The 16,516-nt window shown below is 51.4% G+C and overlaps 5 protein-coding genes across 5 annotated transcripts; 1 reads left to right on the forward strand and 4 right to left on the reverse strand.

The window, feature by feature from the left end:
• Positions 1 to 809: 809 nt before the first annotated feature.
• On the reverse strand, positions 810 to 2,781 carry EDD37DRAFT_652424 (WD40-repeat-containing domain protein; the record flags this gene model as incomplete). Its single annotated transcript, XM_062818451.1, has 3 exons — positions 810 to 915; positions 965 to 1,127; positions 1,176 to 2,781. The coding sequence occupies 3 exons, from the start codon at positions 2,779 to 2,781 to the stop codon at positions 810 to 812; spliced, it is 1,875 nt and encodes a 624-aa protein (XP_062667962.1).
• A 1,439-nt stretch (positions 2,782 to 4,220) lies between these two features.
• EDD37DRAFT_504792 (vacuolar ATP synthase catalytic subunit A) lies at positions 4,221 to 6,801 on the forward strand. The gene is made up of 4 exons (XM_062813532.1): positions 4,221 to 4,347; positions 4,540 to 4,904; positions 4,953 to 5,566; positions 5,618 to 6,801. Exons 2-4 carry the CDS (start codon positions 4,703 to 4,705, stop codon positions 6,620 to 6,622), a joined length of 1,821 nt encoding a protein of 606 aa, XP_062667963.1. The 5' UTR covers positions 4,221 to 4,347; positions 4,540 to 4,702; the 3' UTR covers positions 6,623 to 6,801.
• A 178-nt stretch (positions 6,802 to 6,979) lies between these two features.
• On the reverse strand, positions 6,980 to 8,464 carry EDD37DRAFT_611572 (uncharacterized protein; the record flags this gene model as incomplete). The annotated part of the gene is made up of 1 exon (XM_062815293.1): positions 6,980 to 8,464. The coding sequence occupies one exon, from the start codon at positions 8,462 to 8,464 to the stop codon at positions 6,980 to 6,982; it is 1,485 nt and encodes a 494-aa protein (XP_062667964.1).
• A 503-nt stretch (positions 8,465 to 8,967) lies between these two features.
• On the reverse strand, positions 8,968 to 11,004 carry EDD37DRAFT_504873 (origin recognition complex subunit 5). The gene is made up of 3 exons (XM_062813533.1): positions 10,861 to 11,004; positions 10,441 to 10,803; positions 8,968 to 10,384 (listed from the first exon to the last, which is right to left on the reverse strand). Exons 1-3 carry the CDS (start codon positions 10,954 to 10,956, stop codon positions 9,236 to 9,238), a joined length of 1,608 nt encoding a protein of 535 aa, XP_062667965.1. The 5' UTR covers positions 10,957 to 11,004; the 3' UTR covers positions 8,968 to 9,235.
• Positions 11,005 to 11,938: 934 nt separating this feature from the next.
• EDD37DRAFT_567017 (armadillo-type protein) lies at positions 11,939 to 15,508 on the reverse strand (the record flags this gene model as incomplete). Its single annotated transcript, XM_062814122.1, has 4 exons — positions 11,939 to 14,002; positions 14,072 to 14,312; positions 14,553 to 15,010; positions 15,257 to 15,508. The coding sequence occupies 4 exons, from the start codon at positions 15,506 to 15,508 to the stop codon at positions 11,939 to 11,941; spliced, it is 3,015 nt and encodes a 1,004-aa protein (XP_062667966.1).
• Between the last annotated feature and the right edge of the window lie 1,008 nt (positions 15,509 to 16,516).

The raw sequence follows: 16,516 nt of genomic DNA on the forward strand, positions 1-16,516 counted from the left end.
CGGTGACAAGTAATAGGGCCACCGTGCCAGGCGCGTTGCTACCAGCACTAAGCTGAACACAGTTAGCAGCCACTAATTCTTGGCGGCAGATAGGAGGGAAACTGTGGCTTGCGCGTCATCCGACGGCATCAGATCAATGCAAACGAGAAGGCTGAAACAGGCACCCGGCAAAGACCAGGCCATATGGTTGTAGATTATAACCAGCTCAAGACTGTTCGAACGAAACACATTGTTGGCTTGATGGCGACACCAACAGGCAGCATTTAATCTTATTCTCGGCCACGTAAGATCACCCTTCTCCCAGGCAGCTGGCAAAGGAAGAATGTACTGGCATCAGCAGAACTGTCATCATTTCAACGCAACAGTCGATGCAAGGTCGTCACAAGCTGACATGACCAACACAAGTCACTTCACGAATCCCTTGAGAGGGGAGCAGGGCATCACACCGGCAGTCCTCGCAATATCACAATACTAACCACGACGCTTTCACTCTCAGGCTTCAAGATACAAAATATTCAAGTAGTCTACCAACACGACTGTCAGCATTGGGCATTCAGAGAACTGACCTTCGCCAGACATGCTGTTGCAGAATGATGATTGCTTGTCATGATAAAGATGATGCATGCTCCTGGTTGATCCTTCCTAGTCCGCCCTTGCACTGTTCATAAATGGTGGGTTGTATAGTACCACCCACAAAAACTCCTTCAATGCCATGCTGTATCCAATCGTCTATATTCCGCGCGTGACAGGTCAACAAAGTTCATTTCCCCTCAGTGAACGCCGGAAACTGCCCCCATGATGCCAGTCCTTTATAACGTCGACCTCATTGCGCTTGTTCGCCCAGAATCATGGCGGGCGCTAGACCTGTTCAAGATATTCGGAATGGCATCAATGGACGAGAGCCTGTTTGTCCATCTGGTAAAACGTCAGCATTGTTTGCATGAACATGGAGGATCGTGCCTACATTCGCACTTTACGGTCGTCACCACCAGATGCAAACATTGAGGCATCCCTGGGATTCCAGTCGACCGTAGTGACGCAGTCCTTGCCGCCAACACCTCGACTGTGACCAGACAGCTTTTCGATAAGTGCTTCATTCTCCTTGTGCCAGACATAGATTAAGCCATCTGTAAGACTGTTAGCAAGTGTCCTCGAAACTGGAATGTGACACGAACCTTCGGAGCCACTAACGACGAAGTTCTCAGCCGCACCTCCAAAACAACTTCGAATCACAAACTCGCCCTGTTTCTGGCCTTTGAACCTGCGAACGGTGTCTCTGGTTACCAGGTCAATCATATGCACTTCCCCGACAGCCAGATTGACGAGAACAGTGTTGCCATCATGACTCAAACTGATGCTTGTCATTTTGCCAACGACTTTGATGGGCGGTTCCTCCCGGTATGTGTGCATGTCGAAGACCCTGATTATGTTCTGAGGATCGAGTGCGACCAGCCAGTGGCCATCATCCGTGATCGCAACATCTTGTACCCGGAAGCCCTTCGGCCATGTATGAATGGGCCGCTCAGGTTCAGGTGCCAGAAGACTCCAGTGACAGAGCTGATCATGCCGGTCATGACTCGCCGTCACGAAACTCATAGAATCGGGGGCCCAGGCGGCAGCTGTGATACCGTAATGCTGGTCGTCGGTGTCGTGTTGTAACGTCAGCCTTAATCTGCCAGACTCCACGTCCCAGACTCGTGCTTTGCAGTCCTGTGAACAGGTGATGATTTTGGAGTCATCAGGGCTCCATGACACGTACGTCACCTCCCCCGAATGTTGTTTGAGCTCGTGAAGACGCTTGAAGGTCACAGTCTCGTAAATGTTGACTGTCCTGTCTTGGCTTGCGGTTGCCAGTTTTGTGCCATCGTGGGAAAACTGAACATGCCAGACTTCGCCTGTATGATCTTCCAGCTGCAGAGACGTCCGGGCTGGGAAATCGTTGCGGTCGCAGAGATGGTCCGAGTAGAGTGACGGAGCCGTTGATGTGTTATGGTACAGACACTGATTTATCTGATTTTGCTTCACCTGGTCGAAAAGCTCAGCTAACCTGTGATCTCGAATCATGACAGACGGTGCAATTGACCGAGATAGATCTTGCAGCAGCATTGCCCTTGACTCTTCCACGGTGGCGGGCCAATGGGCCTTAGTCCTGAGATCCTCGGGCGGGCACATCAACAACGTCGAAAGAGCATGTAGCTGGTGAATATCGTGTCCTAAAGGTGTCAGCTCCTGCCTCAGCACCATAAGAGCGACTGTAAGGTCCCGGCTATCAAGCAATTCAAGGAACTTTTGTTGCCGAATCCAGAATAGCATTTGCCCACGGTCAGCACCCTCAGCAAGCACGAGGCCTTCCCCATACTGGTCGTCCTCCAGATGCGAGCCCCCACCTGGATCATGTCCATGAGAACCAAGTAATAATGCTTCGGCTTCCGACCATACGCCTTCTAATATCGCACTTCGAAAGGCTGCAACGGAAGGACTCTCTAGTTCGTACCCACTCTCACTGCTCAAGACACTGGCTGCGTCGGCATATCCCATGTCCATCAGGCCTTGAATGAGTATTCTTACAACCTCTTCCCTATCGTGGCCCCGGTACGTGGTCGGCCTCACGGGTGACATTCTCTTGACCGCACCATTCGTGAAAGAGGGGCTCGACCCGTTGAGATTATCAGAGCCATGACCGTTTATGGCGGTGTGTAAAGGTTTTCGGGGTGTCGACCCGTTTGAGCTTGTCGTATGACCATTGGAATAGACTTGTCCTACTTCGTCAACGACTCTCATCGTGTGTTTGCCCGTCCTCCTGCGTTTGAACCTAGGGTTTCGTTCTCGCAAGCGAGACTCTGCAGGAATGTCCGCGCCAGCGGATGTAGGACTCGTGTTGTCAAGTTCCGCGGATGAAGACCTCCTTCTTCTCCGTCTTCGCGGTTCTTCTAGAACCAGCACCTGCTCTATAGGTGGCTGACTCGCAATTGGATCTTCGGAGGGGAAGGAAAGTGGGTCCGCAGTCGAGGTTTGGACAGTTTCGAGGGTTGGTGGACTAGGGGCTAGGGTAAAGGAATCTGTGTAAAAAAGATGAGTAGGGTCAGTCGAAGTGGATGGGTCGTCGGTGGTGATTAGGTTGTTGTCAGTATTGGGAGGAGTTGCCAGCTCGTGGTGGCGGCCAAAGCCGCCAGTATCGATGTCAGGACTATGTCGGGAGCAAGCCGTAGTCCAGCATTCGTGTATGGAGGGAAAGTGTCTATGTGACGGGGTAGGAGGTCGTCGTGAAGTTGAATGAGTAGGATTGAAGGGACCAGCCTATTCTGCTCTCACCGGCCACTTCGCAGAAGTGGAAAGCAGAAGGCAAGGTCGTGGTAGGCGTATCCGCAGGGTGGACTTGGGAGGCGATATGGAGGTGAATCGAAGGGTGAACAGTGGCTTCTCAGAGCCGAAGGGACAGGATGTTTGACAGATGGGCAGATGAATAGCAGAGGAAAGGATATGTGGACGTTGAGGGTGTGTCGGAAGAGCAGTAGTGGTCGTGCTCGTGGTCGGTCATATGTACTAGTAGTCTTGTCTGTAGAGGGCAGATGACTGAGGTGAAGTGGGCCTTTAATCGGAGTCAATATCGTGCCAACCAACTCGGGCACTGGTCCTTAGGGTCTTTTAGGGTCTTGCTGGTTCCGTACCTCGCTAGCCTTCCGCTTTTCGCGGTCTACACGCCCAGGCATCAGATACAGTAGTGCCCGCATCACCGATAGGCAGTCATCGTTATTACTATTACTAGGTGCTTGTTGTTCATGACCCTGGACTATCTGGTATCTGACCAGACTGGCGCGTTGACGTGAGCCCTGTATGAGGTTCCTGGAGAGCATGTTCCCCTGTTGTAAGAGGCAAGGTAACTCCATCCAGAATCGTTCTACCAGGAAATCAGGGCCCCAGGTGTCCATTGTGCAAGTTTCGCACTCAATCTATATCTGGTCAGGGTACTATTGGGTGACGGCATACACAGCCAGGCCTCGACATCTCAAGGCTTGGGAAACTGTCGTTTGACAAGGAGCAAGACATTGATTGGCCGGGTGCAGCTGCAGAGAGCGCTTGTTCTGCCTCGGGTTGATAAGCCAGGCACAAGCTTCTTGCGGTCAGTCTGCTGTGACGAAATTGTACAAGGCATAGATATGTAATGGCGGGTTCCTGATCACAACAAGATTCGAGGAGGATATAAAAGCACGAACAGTGCAGTAAGTTAAAGTAGAGTCAATCTCAGCAGTGAAGTGAATAATAGAACATTCACTGTTGCTGTTAGGAGGGGCATTCACTGAAACCGTGGACACAAGTCAAGTTGGAGGTACCTTGCTAGGGTCTAAGGTACGTCGGTGGCCTTCGCAAGTCAGTCAGTGCGCGGCTGCTATTCCTGAGCAACCCACCCACCTGCCGCCTATCTACAAATTCTAATTTGTAGTGATGATTTCATATGCTTGGATTCGGTCGTCCTCGTCTTGAACATCAAAAGTCCCTTGTCGAATTCATCACCGGAAAGAGCATTGACGATCTCTCCAGCCTCTCCGACCTCAAATACCTGCAGCTTCAGCTTGGTTTTCCTGATTTACTCGAAGACGACCTCGAAGGGGAGCTTGCCGGTCCGAGCTTCAGCAACACCTCCGTCTTTGCTTTTCCGCAACCTCTCCAGACTCTCGATACGAACGCCCGCACTTACAGAAGGATGCCTGCCGCAAAAGAGAGTGGCACTGGCCCAGACGACCAAAATGGCCAAATCTTCTCGGTCTCTGGACCCGTCATCATTGCCGAAAACATGATTGGAGTAGCTATGTACGAGCTATGCAAAGTGGGCTATGATGAGCTGGTGGGCGAGGTCATTCGCATTGAAGCCGATAGAGCTACCATCCAGGTCTACGAAGAGACTGGTGGGTGATACTGCGATCTCTTGCGTCTGCATCGCTGACCTGTCCTAGCTGGTGTTACTGTCGGCGACCCTGTCCTTCGAACCGGCAAGCCTTTATCAGTCGAGTTGGGCCCTGGCTTGATGGAGACGATCTACGATGGTATCCAACGTCCTCTGAAGACTATCGCTGGCACAACAAACAGCATCTACATTCCTCGCGGTATTGCTGTTCCCTCCTTGGACCGGGAGAAGAAGTGGCCATTTACTCCAACCATGAAAGAGGGGGATCATATCAGCGGAGGTGATATCTGGGGCAAGGTCGTTGAAAACAGTCTGCTAAACGAACACCGAATCCTGATGCCGCCGCGTGCCAGAGGAACCATCAAGAAAATTGCGCCCAAAGGCGATTACACCGTGGACGAGCCTCTCCTCACAGTCGAGTTCAATGGTGAAACCAAAGAATACCCAATGATGCAGAGCTGGCCAGTCCGTGTACCCAGACCTGTCAACGAACGCCTTCAAGCAGATGCGCCTTTTATCGTCGGTCAACGAGTGCTCGATGCTCTTTTCCCTTCGGTGCAAGGTGGCACTGTGTGTATTCCTGGAGCTTTCGGCTGCGGCAAGACTGTCATCTCGCAGTCGGTGTCCAAGTTCTCGAACAGCGATATCATCGTTTATGTCGGGGTAAGTCTTTCCTCCCGAGTGATCGCCCAAGTCATAGGCTAACTTCTGTAGTGCGGTGAGCGAGGAAACGAGATGGCAGAGGTGTTGATGGACTTCCCGGAGCTTTCTATCACCATTGACGGCCGGAAAGAGCCCATCATGAAGCGAACCTGCTTGATTGCCAATACATCCAACATGCCCGTCGCGGCTCGAGAAGCCTCCATCTATACGGGAATTACAGTTGCTGAATATTTTCGCGACCAGGGGAAAGCCGTCGCCATGATGGCTGACTCGTCGTCACGCTGGGCCGAAGCTCTTCGAGAAATCTCGGGTCGTCTCGGTGAAATGCCTGCAGACCAAGGTTTCCCAGCCTATCTGTCTGCTAAGCTTGCTTCCTTCTACGAAAGAGCTGGCAACTCTATTGCTCTTGGTTCTCCTGAGCGGACCGGTAGCATTTCAATCGTCGGAGCGGTCTCACCACCCGGCGGTGACTTTTCAGATCCTGTTACGTCGTCCACACTGGGTATCGTGCAAGTCTTTTGGGGTCTTGACAAGAAGTTGGCACAGCGAAAGCATTTCCCAAGTGTCAACACTTCCCTGTCGTACAGCAAGTACACGACCACTCTCGACAAGTTCTACGCGAAAGATCACCCCGAGTTTCCCAGACTTCGAGATCGCATCAAGGAGCTTCTTACCAACTCTGAAGATCTCGACCAGGTTGTCCAACTTGTGGGTAAATCCGCTCTTGGTGATTCCGACAAGATCATTCTCGATGTGGCTGCCATGCTCAAAGACGATTTCCTCCAGCAGAACGGATACAGCGACTATGATCAATTCTGCCCTCTTTGGAAGACCGAGTACATGATGAAGGCTTTCATGCAATTCCACGATGAGGCACAGAAGGCCGTTTCGAGCGGTTTGGCCTGGGCCAAAGTTCGAGAATCTACTGGTGAGATTCAGCACGGTCTGCGCAGCATGAAATTCGAGTTGCCAGATAACCAGGAGGAGGTTTCGGTCAAATATGACAAGCTCTTGCAGAGCATGTCCGAGAAGTTTGCCAGTGTTAGCGATGAATAGAGGAATGCAACAGGATGGGTTTAGCAAAGGACAAGCGGTGTATGTAATTAGAGGCTCAGAACTCTACTGTGTAGGTACAAATCACTAGAGAGTAGGCACCGAGCTTGTTTCCACAAAAAGTGCCACCGTCTGACAGGGCGTATATCGAAGACACAAGGTCGAAGTCACGCTGGTCCACATCAGCGGAAGCCTCGACAGCAAGACAGAAGCACTGTACAGTAGAGCCGATGGCCTCCACCGTGCCAAAGGTCTACACAATATCGTTGTGTGTGTGAAGGTCTCCGGACCGACAACAAGAATTGTACCTACTTGGATCTATGTGGAACGATGCTTGCATCTGTTATTAAAACCTCGGCTTCAAGGCCCGATTTCCTGCTCGTTCTCAAATCCTCTCCCCTGGACACACCACTCAGTTAATAGTCCGTCACTGGCGAGGAGGATACTCTTTGGCCCGTCCCTGACCCTGTCTATCTGCGCACACGTCACCGGCGCGGTGAACTTGTGCTCATTGAGGGGGCTCTTCAATAAGCGTCCAGACGACGCCGACCAAATGCCCACGCGGTGGTTGTGAACGTGGTCGGTCGACGCACGAACCACAACGTTGAGTTCCGGGTCGTACGCGAAACCAAGGCCGTATTGATTCTGGTGCCGAACCTCGGGGACGTTGAATGTCAGCACCGGAGTCGTGGGAGCGTAGTGTGCTGGGCGTTTGGATCGAGACCGAGACTTAGAGACCTTACGTGGCGATTCGCTGCGAACAGGGGCCGGCGCGTAGCGAAGATCGTAGATGTTCATATCCAGAAGTCCGTTGACGAGAATTTGATGTCCATCCGGCATAGGTGCGAGGCCACTGATAGCGCTAGAATGTTGGATGCGGAAAACAGCTGACATATTATCCGGCGATCGGACGTCACAGAGCACGAGTCTTCCGTTTCGAGCGCCGCTCATCACGACCCATTCATCTCTGAACTCGACAACCATCTGTTCCCCACGGACCGGGGTCTGGCGTAGATTGGCACTGAATACCTTGTCGAAGCTGGAATAGATTGAGATGCCGTCGCTTGTGGCCATAGCCACAGAGCCAGATGTAGGCGATACTGCCAAATCCATTATCTGGCTGCCACGGATGGCATAACGTACGTTGGGCAAGAAGCTTTCATCGTAGTGCGTAATGCCGAACTCTGAGTCCCCCTCCGGATTAACAGTAGCCCAACAGACTGAATTGTACGGGTTGGCGACGATGCAGCAAACTTCCCGCATGTGATACGCGTAATGAATTGTATGATTCTGCCTGACATCATAAAGACGTCCTTCGAGGTCTTCATTGTTACAAGTGGACCAGTTCTGGACTTGCTCGGGGAGGTCTCCTACCAGCAAAGGGCGACCTCGACGAGGTATGGTGGAAACATACGCAACTTCATGCACATGGGGGCCTGCCAGGGCTGCCAACAAGGCACCAGATCCACGTGCGATCGCAAATTTCTTGATTGAGCCGTCGGAAAACCGGTGGTCTGTTTCATTCTTGAGCCTCGTGGCAATTGCATCTGCTCCCTTGAGGCTTGCTGCGTAGTACTCGGCAACAATCGTGCCAACACACAGTTTTCCCAAGCGCCGCTCAAAGTTGAGGAGAGGATTCTTCAACACGCTCGAACGTGAAACAGTTGCCGACTGCTTGCTGAGTTGGGATTCCTCTTCACGACGCTGAGACTTTTGTATGACTTTCTGAGCGTTGACTGCCTGACGGCTGTAGTTGGCACCAGAAGGTGCGATGTGATTCGGTTGAATCTTGAAGTAACGGTTTGCCGATGCATCATAGTAGTATCCCGGAAGCTCTGCAGGCATCGTCGCCACAAAGTATCCTACTACCTCTGAAGAAGCAGAATATTTATTCTCCGTTGTATGCTGCAGTGTTTTTGGGAATGACGTTGGCGTTGTGATCAAAATCGTGTCTTCGCTTCTTCATGTGCTGCGGATGGCGGCAAGCCTACTTCCAGAAAAAGTGGCACCGTTTGACGCTGAGTACATCGACGACACAAATTCGAAGTTCAGCAGGTTCGCGAGAGTGTGTACCTTGAATACAGGCTTGTAGCAATACGTGATAGAAGTGAAGACCTCCCCCCAGTCCAAGGCTAGCGCTATATCGTTATGCGCGTATGACTCCGGACTGACAACAAGGGACAATATCTATTTCAACCTGAGGAGCAACAGCGGTCACACTTGCCACTTTTTCCGGGAAGAAGCTTGGCGGGAATGCAACTCATCCTGCTGCGGTGAAGCAAGGATGTAAAAAAGTTGCATTCACATCTTGTGGGTGGCAGTAGGAAAAAAAGGCTCTTGATGGAATCCGTTGATGGAAAGAAAGTGAAAACCCAGCCTGATGTGAATATGCCAAGATGTTCGCAAAACGGGAAAGCGCAGCCTTGTTCATCCTTCTAGGATCGAAAGAGAGCCGGCGAGCCTGTTTGCAGAAAAAGTGGCACTGTATGACTGCTGTTGCTCTTCACGTTGACATGGAAATCATTCTTCTTGTCATCTTGGGTTCCTTCACACCCAACGATATCGAGCTAGCCGTTGACCAGAGGGAGGTCATCACTGCTACCGTGTATCCTCTGATCATAACTCGTTCTCTACCTCGTACTCGCTGATGCCCATGCCCCAGATCTGGCCCATACTCACGACCCAGTCTCTACTGACATTTACCCGCCATTTCTCCTCTGTCAGATCATCAGTTCCAGCACCACCCATAGTGCCAGCTGCTCCTGCGGCCAGGCTCGACCCAGACGTCCGTACGACTAGCCGTAGCTTCTCCAGTTCACCTAATTCTCGGTAGACGCGATCACTCACTACATGTCCAGGTCGATTCGGAATACCATGAGGATGGACAGCCCTGAGGATCGCCAGGATGCGCTCGAGTGTGAAAGGTCGCGGAATGCCTAGAGTTGCAGTGGCTGCAAATACTGATTTTGAGCGAGACTTTCCCGGAGTTCCTGCTTTGGACGGCGTACCATCCGACATGGCTGCGGCCTTCTTCTTCGTCGGCGTCTGTCTCAGTCTTCGAATCTTCTTGCTGGTATTGCTAGAGCTCGAACTGAGGCGTGAGAAGAGAAGGATATCGTGCTTTGGAGCAGTGTGGCTGGCAAGGTAGGCGGATAGGAGGACGAGTGTGGAAAAATGCTTGAGCAAGGGTGGCTGGTTTGAGAGATCCTGCTCCTGTTGTAGCCTCTTTGGAAGGGAAGAGAAGGGGTCGTCTATCCCAGCAGTTCTCCTCGATGGTGTCGCTGGCGTATCGATTGTTCCAGGAACATCTTCGGCCCGCTCAGGGTGGACGGTTCTGGGGAGAGTGTCATGTAGGGCATTTTCCCCGTCCGCTTGGAAAAGTCCACGGCTCCTGACTAGCAGTTTCGCAAAGTCCCACGTTTTATTCCTTCCTGTGCCCGGAGGCTCTTGACCCGATGACATGGGATGTAAGAATTTTGGCCAGAGCTTCTCACAAGTTGATCGAAACGTATCTAGTAATGTGGACGCTGTGGAGGAGATGAGTGAGTCGTACACCGTCACGGCGAACTGGGCATATAGCTTGGAAACGGCCTCATCCTCAATGTTGCTTTTATCCGCTTTTGGCGAAGGAGGCTGTTGCGACGTGACAATGTGGACTGCTTCTAGCCGTGTATATGGGGGAAAGTAGACATATGGTACGCCGGTTCTGTGGAGGATATGAGGCCGGGGAGAGTTTGAAGTCAGGATGATCGATAGACCTGATATCTATTCCAGGGGTCAGTGCTGTCGACCATTTCTCACGGTTCCTGCGACGTGCATACCTGATCACCCAGCCGCGCTAGGGCCGGAAGTAGTGTTGAACCAGGTTGCTTCAACCTGTCGATGCCCTCAAGGACGACAACAAATCTCTTCGGCCCAGCTCTTTCGTATAACTTTCTTAGATTGCCCAAGAGCGCATTTATACTGTCCACTCTATCATATTGCTCAATCTGACTCTCTTGTGCGAGTGCAGACATGCAGCATGCAAAGATCTTCGACAGCAAGTGTCTCTGTGTAAGGCATTCTCTGCTCTTGATGACGGCATGCTCGATCCCTTGTTCCCGCAAGACATTGACTATGACTTCCGTTTTGCGCGTACCCTCGAGGCCATGGGCGACAAGTATGGGCGGGCTTGGGAAGACATTCTGGTAGGAGATCGTTAGAGATTGGATTCGATTTGTTCCGTGGAGAGAGTGTCATACGTTGTGGGAAGTTGCAAGCTGACGGATTTGAGTTTCTCGACAAGGACACGCGCGCGAGACGAGCTCGAGTAGTTCTGGAGGCAATAGAGGAACCATTCTCGTTTGTATTGGAGGTCGTTGATGTCTTTCTTGCACACACCACCCTGATCTACTTCGATGTGAAACGCGTCCAGATCTTTTGACGCGCTTCCCCGCGTTTTGTCCTGAATTTACCTTTGTCCCAATCTGCAGTCAATTTACTAACTTAGGGTAGGACTAAATACTGCTTGAACTTACGCTTGGTCTATGCATACACAGGTAAGTGTATGGCTGATGAGGCCGTATAGTAGCAACACCGCGGACGATGCACAGTCAAGCAAAGAAGAGAGAGAAACAGGTTGCAAATGCAATGGTTTATTTACGTAGCTCTGAGCATCTCTCTCTAGGATACACTTTGTCTAGCTATCATCTCTAGCCCGACTGATGGTACAGGCCCAGTCATGAATGTGACTTGGCCAGAAAAAGAGGCATGATGGCTTCAAGTACATAACCAATCCCTCATGGTCACAAAGAGGCATCCAATCATGCATCCTCCAGATAGAGCCAGAGCAAGCTCGATTTGTTGTTGAGAGGTGGCCGCCATATGCAAGCCAATGCTTGAATACAAGATGCATTGTGAGCAGCCCAGGATTGTAACACTTCTTTTTTTGTCTTTTTCCAAGATTAACACAAACCCCCAGGTAGAAAGCCGAAAACATAAAGGAAGAACTTGTCGAGCAAAACCATCATCATTCCATTCGTGAATGTGGAGCCCTTCATGAGGAAATGCACGATGATATCTGACGTCCTGCCAGACTGGTGCTGGACCCATAACCTGAATCATAATACAGGGGCCGTGAACGTTTTTGTCATGAAGGAAAAGAACTCGAGTATTCTTTTGGTTGAAATTGGTACAGTCGTGAAACACGGTGTCATGCAGGATAGGTGTATGGAGATGACACCTTCCTGGTTTTCCGAGTGCGTGGCTGAAAGACGAATGCTAATGTTCATTATGTCGTGATCATAATCGTTTTGGTACCGGTGTGCTATCGCAATATCATCAGATGACATTGCTGCCATTGACGAATCCAGCATAGCCGTTCTGACCGAGTTCGTTTCCGTAGTTGTTTGCATTGTACATGTGTGGTGGTGCATCGTTGAGGCCACGAGCCATCATGCCGAAGCCGTTGCTAGGAGGACTCATGCTGTCATTGGAGAAATCCTGGGATCCATATCCATTCGGAGTACGAAGACCATTGAAGCCTCCACCAACGATCTGAACATTGCGGCGACTGTTTGCGCGACTGCCGCTGAAGCTGGCAAGGATGTTGTCGTTGGTAGCAGGATTGCCACGGCCAGGAATCTCATTGCCCAAGATCTTACCAGCAATGCGACGGCCATGGGGGGTAGATTTAATAGCTGGCAAGATAGGACGGATGGCATCGACGAGACGCATCTTGGTTTCGGGATCGGCGAACTCCATGGCGGTCTGAACCACATAGTTGGCAAAGGCGTCGCGAAGCATCTTCTCCAACTCATGGCCTGACATGATCTCTTCAATCATGATCTTCTTGGTCTCCATGTCGGAAGTACGCAAGCACTTCTCGATGACATTGGAGCTGAACTTCTGCTTGGACAATGCGGAGATGCGGCCACCAAAGGTTTCGCAAAGAGGTCTGGTGAAAGCAGGTTCATCCAGATCGAGGATGTACTGAACGACGTAGTTGCCGAAAGGATCTTGGACCAGATCGAAAGCACAGTGAGTGATTCTGGCAATGAGTTGCGCACGCTGGAAGCCTTGTGCATGGTCAATGCAGCGCTGAAGAACACAACAGCCATGTCGATGAGTACCAACGACCACGCAGAACTTGCCCACAGCGTCGTAGATGAACTGAGAACGCTCGGCTCCGAGGCGAGTGAGACACTTCTGAACGACATGATTGCCGTTGAGATCTTGGACGAGATCGACGACACGTGGAGACAATGCTTTGATAATAGTGTCGACCTGTTCTGGAGTATGGACGAACTCGATCATCTTCTGAAGTGCGCGAGTACCATGTTGGTTGAGCGCAATCGTAGTCAGAGCAGGCGCAGCTGCGTTGATGAGGGTAGTGCGCTGTTCATCGTTGCAGTGTTCGAAGAGCTTCTGGCAGAGATAGTTGCCGAATGGATCAGTCATCAATTCGATGATGTGAGGACAAGTCTCCACGAAGATGGCCTGAATGTGTTCTTCGTTACCATCCTCAAGCTTGCGCTGAAGATAACGACAACCATGTTGATCCTTGCAGAGCTCATAGAGACTTCCGCGGTAGGACTCGAGTGGAACATTGTTGAAGCGGGTTTCATCGCTGTGGTTGCGACGACCAGTGCCAGAGCGTTGGAGCTGGGTATTGTAACCGTTGTTCATGCCATACATGCCTTGGTTCTGACCATATGCTTGAACAGGTCCTCCAACAGAGGCCGCCGGGTTCATCTGACTGACATTGTAGGTCTGCATGTTGTAAGCGTAAGGTTGAGGAGCAGGATACGAGGTGGTAGGGCTCGTCATGGTGGCCATGGCTGTATCAGTGGTTGACATGAAGGACGTGCTGAAAGGCGCGGCGCTAGCGTGCAGGCTAGAGATCGGTGTTGCTGAAGATCCGGATTTGTCGTCGATCTTCACAGATCCGTTGGCAACTTCTCGACTCTGACGATTGTTGACTGCGTTCGCGGGAATGCGTCCCAAACTGACGTTGTGGTTATGGAATTGTTGCTCAGCGTGAGTCTTGTTTGGAGTCAAAGCAATATCCAAGGTCAAAGACTTCTTGACGGTGGGCACGTCGTTGGTTGAGTAGGAGGTTTGAAGTGAAGCAGGTCGAGTCACAGATAGAGTGGACGGTGGAAGAATGGAAGACTCTTCGAAGGTCACGCCCATAGAGTGACGCTGAGACTTGCGACGTGATAGATCCGCTGGGCGATCCGCTGGAGGGCTGCTGATGTTGAGGTTGCTGAGAACAGGTCGGTACATGGAAGAATCAGTGTGTGGCATGCTCTGGTGAGCCGGTCTGTAGCGAGAACCAAGAGTCCAGTCAAGATCAGGTTCTGACGACTTTGCAAGGTCTAGAGCAGCAGAGTTGGCAGATAGCTGTGGAAGAAAGTGAGCAGGAAGTTTGAAGGCGCGCCGACGCGTCGTGTGAAGATTTAAAAGACATACCTTGAGACCGTCACTGGTCAACGTGGGGAAGGTGTCGTCACCCTCAAGCTGAGCGAACGCCTTTGCTACAGGTGATTTCAAGTCGATAGCTTGAAGTGATAGGTGCTTGTCGTCGTCCTCGTCAAAGAGGAAGCTGGTGGTGTTTGCAAGACCAAAGGAGTTGCCAGTAGAAGTCCCTGGTGCACTGAGGCGAGGATGAGCGTGACGGTTGCTATTTACTGGCATAGAAAAGCGGTTGAGTCTGGTGTCAAAAAGTCAGCAAAAAAGTGTGAATATGAGACAAAGAAGAGTGACGGCCAAAGTGCGTTGAGTTGAACGCGAGAGAGATAGATCCACAACCCATTCATTCAGATTCGTTCAGCGTCAAGTGAGGTGAAGTGAATTCAAGTCACGAGATCACAACCTCTCATAAGAAAGAAGGAGGTAAAGCAGCGAGTTGTTTTGTGAGGTGAATGCTTTGGAATCGGGGAATAGTACTTACGTAGCAGCTGATCTTGTTGTTGGCAGGTCTTCTGGATAGTACTCATCCTCATCCGAGCCACGACGAGAGCCAGGGACAGACTTTGCTGACGGCTTCTGTTGAGACTGACTCAGAAGCCCGTTGCCTGAGAGCCGATTGCCTGGTGGAGAGGTAATCTGCGAGCTTGATTGAGACATACGGTTGCTCAAGCCTGGTGGAGAAATGATGCTGTTCATGGAGAGTCTGCTGGATCGAGAGAAACGATTGCTGAAGCCACTTTCCGCATACTCTGGAGGAGTTGTGGGCTCGCTCACAGGGCCATTCAGGCTGATGCGATTCATCCTCGTGGAGATCCGCTCAAGATCTTGGGTGTTCACGCCCATCTGCAAGCTTCGTTCCTGCAACTCCAGCAGGCGCAATTGCTCCTCTGCCTTTCGCTTGGCCGACTGAATGTCGTCGTACATCTGCTTGTTCTTGACCTGCTTGGGATACTGATTAGCCTCCATGTTGTGAGCACGTGAAATGTTCTTGATGGTGGTAGCACAAAAGATCGATTTTCGATGGATGTGGAGGGAAGAAAAGGTGATTGCTTCAGAGCCTCATCACGCGGTCGAGCTCCGCTATTCACTGCAGACCCGACCTTATACGCGCACAATAGACTATTGTCTCCTCCCGCATAATAGGCTAGGCTCTTAACATTGTTACACAGGGATATGCCAACGTACCGCAGTCGGAGTTACTGATGTATATGGCTGCCCGTACGGTCTCGCCATGGGCATCTTGCTCGAATCGGTCGTAAATCGTCGCTGCAGGCTTGCTCGCGCATCGTTCGACGGAGTATGCATGTTGGAGAAGTAGGGACTCTGCTCTCGTGTGGAAGAGCCATTTGGGCTGAAGGGACCGTCCGTATCTGGCGATCTTAGGTTCGGATACCGAAGCTCCTCCAGGCGGCCACTGAGTGTATTCGAGAAAGCCATGACGATAGTCTACATGACGGTCTTCTTGTCAGCAAAGTTCCCTCGACATCTATAACAGCAGCTCCACGGATTTAAGGAGCCTCGTGCACAGAGACGTCCTGAAGAATGGCGTTTCGCCTTGACTCAGGCGCTAGCCAAACTGGCAGATGCAGAGAAACCGTGCGTCGACCTTGACGCAACCAGTGAGTGCACACATACCTGAGGATGCTGGAGAATCCGCCGCAAAACTATCCTTGCTCCTGGAACGTGGACGGTGACTCGCAGGCTTCAATCCTGATGTTCTGAACAATGACTACTTGGCCAGTCCTGCGACGCCAGTAACAACAAGAGAAAAGGCAGCAATGCTGCGTGCGCGCCGATGGCAGCACGCCAGCCTCAATGTGCTATAAGGACAGTGATAAAAGAGACAATGTATGCATGTAAAGGAAAGATATTGTTACAGATTGCAGAGTTGAAGGAAAGGGACCTCAAGCAACCAGGGTCGAGTCCGCAGAGTAGCAGTCGAGTGTTGGACTCGATTCTTGGGCTTTGGTGATCGCTTTGGGGCAAGCGGCAGAAGGCAAGCGAGCGTGCCAGTGGGTAATGGCCTAGACGACCTGGTTAGGTCGAATTGGTGAGCCTGGCGTTGGGCTGTTTTGGCTGGGGACTGAGTCTGCCACTCAGAAGAGGCCACTGGAGCTCCCCTCCGGTTAGCCCCAAGACTAATCCCAAGGGACCAGGGCCGATAGACAAGGACCAGGTCGCAATCGACGTTCGAGGTCTGAGTTCAAGGACAAAGATCGACTCGAGATTCCCTTTGTTCGCCTGCAGCTCCGCTGACAGCGTATGTTGCAGCACCAAGATATCCTGGCAATATTCGCATATCTAGATTATGTAAATGGACGTTGACTTTGTCGCCGACATCTCTGAGGCTTTCGAACACCGACCATTTGCTCCTGGACGAAACCCCTGGAATTTCAGCTCTTTTAGGTCCCGTAGGCGTTAACCGCTTTAGTGGGGGCATCTCAT

Source organism: Exophiala viscosa (genome assembly GCF_022695815.1).
Source record: "Exophiala viscosa unplaced genomic scaffold EDD37scaffold_9, whole genome shotgun sequence".
Classification (NCBI taxonomy): Eukaryota; Fungi; Ascomycota; class Eurotiomycetes; order Chaetothyriales; family Herpotrichiellaceae; genus Exophiala; species Exophiala viscosa.